We start from the raw sequence: 6,000 nt of genomic DNA on the forward strand, positions 1-6,000 counted from the left end.
CAAGTGCCAGCCTAACAAGCATGGGCCCCAGCGTCTCCCATACATCCTCAATGCCCATTTCCTCCCCATCCTTCCAGGGCCTCCTGAATGTCCCCATGTTTCCTCATGTCTGCTCCTCCTGTCATAACCCCAGGGTCCTGTGGACTCATGATCTTGCCTTGACCTTCCCCTGCAATGACCAGCTCTTTCTTGTTCCTCATTTCACAGGGACCTGCTGGCCCCAAAGGAGCCAAAGGAGCCACAGTGAGTGATTCCCAGCCAGCTCTGACCTCTGCCCCCTGCCCCCTCGACTGGACACCGCCTCTCTAGGGAAAACATACTCTCCACAGTGGAGCTCCTCATTCCCAGTGTGGAGACTGATTTGACGATCTGTGACCTTGATTGCCTGCCTGACCTCTTGACCCCTCCATGACCTCATGTACTCCTTTGGCAGGGCCCAGCTGGACCCAAGGGAGAGAAGGGTGTCCAAGGCCCTCCAGGACATCCGGTGAGTTATGGGTCAGGACTGTTTCTCTGGCTGTCCTGGTGTTTCTGCGCTTCACCCTCACATTGACCTCGTCCCTTGCCCTCTCCATCTGTCCCTTCACCCAGGGTCCCCCTGGCGAGGTGATCCAGCCGTTGCCCATCCAGATCCCCAAGAAGACTCGGCGCTCAGTGGATGGAAGCCGCCTGATGCAGGAAGATGAGGCTATGCCAACTGGGGGGGCCCCAGGCAGTCCTGCGGGGCTGGAGGAGATCTTTGGCTCACTTGACTCCCTGCGGGAGGAGCTTGAGCACATGAGGCGGCCGACAGGGACCCAGGACAGCCCTGCTCGCACCTGCCAGGACCTCAGGCTTTGCCACCCGGAGCTGCCCGATGGTCAGTGCCAGGCTCTGGAGACAGATGCCTCAGCAACAGCATGGGCATGAACAAGCAGAATGGGTGTTGCAGCCGCCTTGGGGAAGGTGTTGGGTGTGGGTGAGGGTTGAAGGGCTCGGAACAGCAGCTCTTTACCAACCAGGGAGGAAGTATTTCAATATATAGCAACTGATACGGTCCTATCAATTTTTACCAGCTCATTATGGGCCAGTGTTCACAGGAAGAGAAAAACATACACGTGTGCACACATGCTCACATTTTTTGCATGGACAGACGTGTGCGGACCTACAACCACACACTGTACCAATATGAGGGTGTCAGTGCTCCCACCTCCTCCAATGGGGAGCCTGAGGTTACTGCTGGGGGAAAGGGCATTGGAGATGGGCCATGGGCACAAGCAAGGAGGGAAACTGGAGGTGGGTGGACTGCCCTGGGGGACTCTGCGGTAGGGGGAGGTGGGAATAGCAGGGCCTCACGCCGCCTGCCCCCTCCCAACAGGAGAGTACTGGGTCGACCCTAACCAGGGCTGTGCTCGTGATGCCCTCCGGGTTTTCTGCAACTTTACAGCAGGAGGGGAAACCTGTGTTTCGCCCAGGGATGACATCACACGGGTGAGAGCTGGCATCTGACTGCCCTCCCCATGTCCCACAGCATAGCCCCATCAAGGCCTAGTGTTTCTGGGCTTATGGAACAAGCTCCCTGGTCCTTGTGCCTCCAGAGCCTGCCGATCCTTCTCCATTCCTTTACTCCTTCTTCCTTTTCATCTGTCCTGTGGTGTCCACTTTGTCTCTGTCCTTTGACAACCCAAGGCAAAAGCTTGCTTTTTGTTTATGCCCAGGTCTCTACCTCCCACTCTGGCCTCTCACTTATCACCCAGCCCTTTCCTCCTACCTATTCCCTGCCTCTGACCCTGGCTCAGCTGCCTTGCTTCACAGATGCTCTGTAAGTCCGTCTGTCTGCTGCTGACCACAGCCCTGTCTCCCGCCAGTTCTCCTACGTGGACTCAGAAGGCTCCCCAGTAGGCGTGGTCCAGCTCACCTTCCTGCGGCTGCTCAGTATCTCAGCCCACCAGGACATCTCCTACCCCTGCTCTGGGGCAGCCCGGGATGGTCCCCTGAAGCTCCGGGGGTCCAATGAGGATGAGCTGAGCCCGGAGAACAGCCCCTATGTCAAAGAGTTCAGAGACGGCTGTCAGGTGAGAACCAGGAAGAGCTGAGTAGGGGATGGATTCCAGACTCAGGATGGAGGATGACCCTCTGGGCAGAGGCACCCAGGGAAAGCAGGAGGAGCCCAGCTTCCTGATGTCAGATATGCCTGAGGGAGCTCAGATGGGGGTGAGGAGCATTGGAAGGATGGAAGGTGGGGTTCACCAGTGAATGCCAGTATTACCCAGATAGAGTCATGCATGCTCATACGCACATTTACAGGTTGCCTAGCAGAGGCACTTCTGTACATACATTTCCCAAGTTACCTGGACAGGTCACACAGGTGCACACACATGGAACCTTGTTGGCTGTTGTTGTGCAGTTATACACACAGACCTGTGCACACCTCCCTGGGGAGTCCCACAGACTCATACAATCACCACAGACAGGTAATCTCAAAGACAAACCCAAAGCTGCACAGACTGGCTCACGAGCACAGGCATACAGGTGCACGTGCACACACGCACAGATGCGCACACACACCTTTTTTCCTAGTTTTCCCAATCCTGACTCTCTGAAAGAAACTTTAGCAAGAGAATTTAGAAAGTTTGACCACATGACAGGATAGGGGGACTAGCATCTCAGGGTGCTCAGAGGAGAGGCGAGCCTGGGCCTGAGGTCGGTGATCTGGGGGTCTATGACTCCACTCCACTCACTGCTCTCTCTCCCTGATGTCCCCTCAAGACACAGCAAGGCCGGACAGTGCTGGAGGTGCGGACACCTGTGCTGGAGCAGCTGCCAGTGCTTGATGCCTCCTTCTCAGAGCTGGGGGCCCCCCCAAGGCGGGGAGGGGTGCTGCTGGGGCCTGTCTGCTTCATGGGCTAGGATCTGCTTCTCTGTCTGACCCTGTCCGTCGAAACCAGGCCCACCTGGAATCCCACAGCATCAGCTCTGTGCCACTTCCCAAGAAGGCTCCTCACCATCTGGGACCTTGGGCCAGGGCAGCCAAAGCCCCGACTTAGGGGCCATCCAGGGGAGGGGTGGAGGCAGCACTGGGACAGCCCAGGGGAGGGGTGGCATCTGGGGCCCTTGGCCCTCCCACCTGGAGCCTGTGACCCCGCTAGACAGCTGAGACTGTTATTTAAAACTCACCTTCCAGTCACCCCAAACAAGTGGAAGAGAAGAGAAAGGATGCTGTGTATTTTGTATTTAAAAGTAATTATATTAATTATTTAAGGAGTGGAAAACAAAATAACAAAAAAGATAGAGAAATGCCAACAAATCCAATGGACTTTGGAGACAGGGCTCTCCAGGGTGAACCCCCTTGCACTGTCCCTTTTGCCTCAGGGCTTCAGTCAGTGACTGGAGTGGGGATGGGGGGTGGGGTGGGGGATTGTAGTGGGGGCGGTTCCAGGCTCAACCCCTCCTCCCTCACATCTCGCCTGTAGCACCCACTGTGAATGTTGGAATATATGGTCTCCTTTGCCTCAGGGCTCTGACTCCCTCTGCCTAGGCTTGGGCCGTCTCATCCCCACCTGCCAGGTGTTTGGTCCCTGACCCACATACCTGCTGTCTTTCCCTTGGTCTGGGGCTTACAGGAACTGCCCGCTACTGGAAGACCAGGCCCCTTCCCCAGGGGAGAAACGGAATAGTGAGGGACGTGTGCAGGGTCTGTGTTCAGCAGAAATATTAAAAGTCTTCCATGTTAGCTGGAAAATCACCATGGCCCTAAGCCCCCTGAGTATCCCATTGCCACCCCAGCCGCCCAGGTCCTCCCGTGCACAGCCCTTCCCCTTCCCTGATCTTACAATTGCAGGATTAATGTGCGGCAAATGGGGAAGGGACTCCCAGGACCTGTCTAGCCCTATGGCCAGTGTCCTTGCTGACTGATGGTTAAACAATGTGATTGTCTCCTCCCAGAATGTGTGTGTGTGGTGCTTGTGTTGTTATTTTAATCTCCATCCCAGTGCCCCTTTTTGCTGGCTGAGCTGTTACCCTATTTCCTGGAGGGCCTGTCCAGTGTGTCATGGCCCAGAGAGAGTTCATGAAACATGGCTGACAAGTACAGACTCAAACGGATTCCCCAGTGACATCAGGTGGGGGCCCAGGGTTCTGTCTGACACTGGTGCCAGATTCCTTCTGGGTGAGGGAGTGCCTGCCCTCTCTGATTCCCAGTGCGTCCCCTACACCCTATCTTTAGGGACTTCAGGGCTGGACGGAGCCTTAGATGGCCTACTCTAAACTCTTTGCAAATGAGCAGCTCACTTCCAAGACCACATTTCCTGCCCGTTACCTCTGGTCACCTCATGATCATCTGTATTCAGCAGAAATATTAAAGCCTTCCCTTCAAGTTTGCCGTATTCTGTTACAAAAAGCCAGGGCTGCCGCCAGGGTTCCCATACTTGCATGTATTAACGTCTGCATCGTACCAGGCTTTGCACTGTGTCAAGATGTACAGTCCTCCACCCCCAGCCCTGACCGCACCCCCACGACTGCTCCCACTCTGTACCTCCCCCTCTGCTCCTTTCCCAGCGTGGCTTCATCTCTGTGCCTTCCGGGTCGGTCTTTTCTGTTCCGGGCGACAGATCAGCCTGGCATCGCTAGCCAGCCTCCTCGTCTCCTGGGGTGTCCCATCCTCACACAGCGTTTCCCGGCGCCCGTCTGTCCTGGCAGTATAATAAAACTTATTCCAGGGCCTTAACCCAATCGGGGCGGTCCTTCCTCCCTGGACGCCTGGCTGCAGGGGCGGGAGGGGAACAGGTGTACGAACGTGTGCACGTGTGGGTCGCGGTTTCGCGTTCGCACCCCCGCCCCCACCCCGGAGGCTGGCGAGGGACGAGCTGCCTTGCACCCCAATACTCCCGGACCCCGAGTCCCCGAGGCGGCGTTCCCGCCTTCCCGGCAGCACCCCTGCCCTTCCGGCGGAGCCCCGACGCACCGCTTTGATCGTTGTGTTCCCCAAGGACAAAACCCGCATCTTTGAAACCCTGAGTGTGGAAGCTAACTCATTCTTGACCCGAGGCAGCTCTCCCACGGGGTCTAGAAGCCCAGTCTTGCTCGGACGTGTGGGCAGGAAAACACGTCGCAGGTGACAGTACCTCCTTCGCGCATCCCTCCGCCTCTGCTGCCCCCTGCTGCCGGCGTCAGGACCCTGTCCCGCTAAAGGGCGACCGGACCAAGTCACCTAAAACGCTTCCTCCTCCTTCGTCACCCACTAATCCACACCCACACCCACAGCGCACGAGGAGGCCAAATGCGGAGGAAGCCCCGATCTTGTCTATGTGAGGTCAGGCGATGGACGGGGTTTTTGGGGTTACCCATGCCCTCCATCTCACTCTCCAAGTCCTGGGGGCTTCAAACACCCTCTTCCCTCCCAGGCCTCAGCTAAAGAGAAGATTAGACCTAAATAGATTCTCCCTCGCACCCACTTCCGGGCAAGCAGGGCCAGAGCTGAGGTTTCTCTGGTGCTCTCTCTGCAACTGAAGCCAACCCCTAAGGTGCAACCCCGCCCCACCGCCCCCAGAGCAAAAGGGAGTGCCCCAAAGGTCACTTTTGGTCAGATGTTTCTCCATGGAAACAATGCCATACATCTACTCAAATATGCTTTATACATAGTGGTTATGTCCCCAGGCCTGGTATGCCAACCAACCTCCTGTTAAGTTTTAGGAGTGATTCTGTGCCAAGTTGTAGCTAAGGATCCCAGGGTGGCGGCCCTCTCATTGCAGCTGGACTTCTTCCCCAGGGGCAATCTGGGACCTGGCTCTCAGGAAAGATGGGAATTAGTTTAAGGGCAGGGCTCCAGAGCTGGGGCTTTTGGGGTGGGGCTGGGGGTGGGTAGTGCAGGTCACCTGGCATCTGGACATGTGGCTGCTGGCAGAGGCTCCAGCAGCCTGTGGGTAGTGGAGGCTTCAGGACAGGGCTGGGAGTAAAGGAGAGAGGCAGAGACTTCCGAGAGCCGCTTTGGGTTCAGCTGGGTCAGACAGACTTCTGTAGGAG

The 6,000-nt window shown here is 56.8% G+C and overlaps 1 protein-coding gene across 10 annotated transcripts in view; it reads left to right on the forward strand.

Annotated features, from left to right (window-relative positions):
• The window catches only part of COL11A2 (collagen type XI alpha 2 chain), a 29,132-nt gene extending 25,206 nt beyond the window's left edge, over positions 1-3,926 (forward strand). For all 10 annotated transcript variants that reach the window (XM_017659151.3, XM_037005097.2, XM_017659157.3 and 7 more), the window contains 6 exons: positions 208-243; positions 434-487; positions 592-859; positions 1,358-1,470; positions 1,848-2,054; positions 2,749-3,926. In XM_017659151.3, coding sequence (XP_017514640.1) covers positions 208-243; positions 434-487; positions 592-859; positions 1,358-1,470; positions 1,848-2,054; positions 2,749-2,889 — 819 coding nt within the window. In that variant the 3' untranslated portion in view covers positions 2,890-3,926. The remainder of the gene's footprint in view (positions 1-207; positions 244-433; positions 488-591; positions 860-1,357; positions 1,471-1,847; positions 2,055-2,748) is intronic.
• Positions 3,927-6,000: the final 2,074 nt, after the last annotated feature.

This window comes from Manis javanica, chromosome 16 (assembly GCF_040802235.1).
Source record: "Manis javanica isolate MJ-LG chromosome 16, MJ_LKY, whole genome shotgun sequence".
NCBI classification, from domain to species: domain Eukaryota; kingdom Metazoa; phylum Chordata; class Mammalia; order Pholidota; family Manidae; genus Manis; species Manis javanica.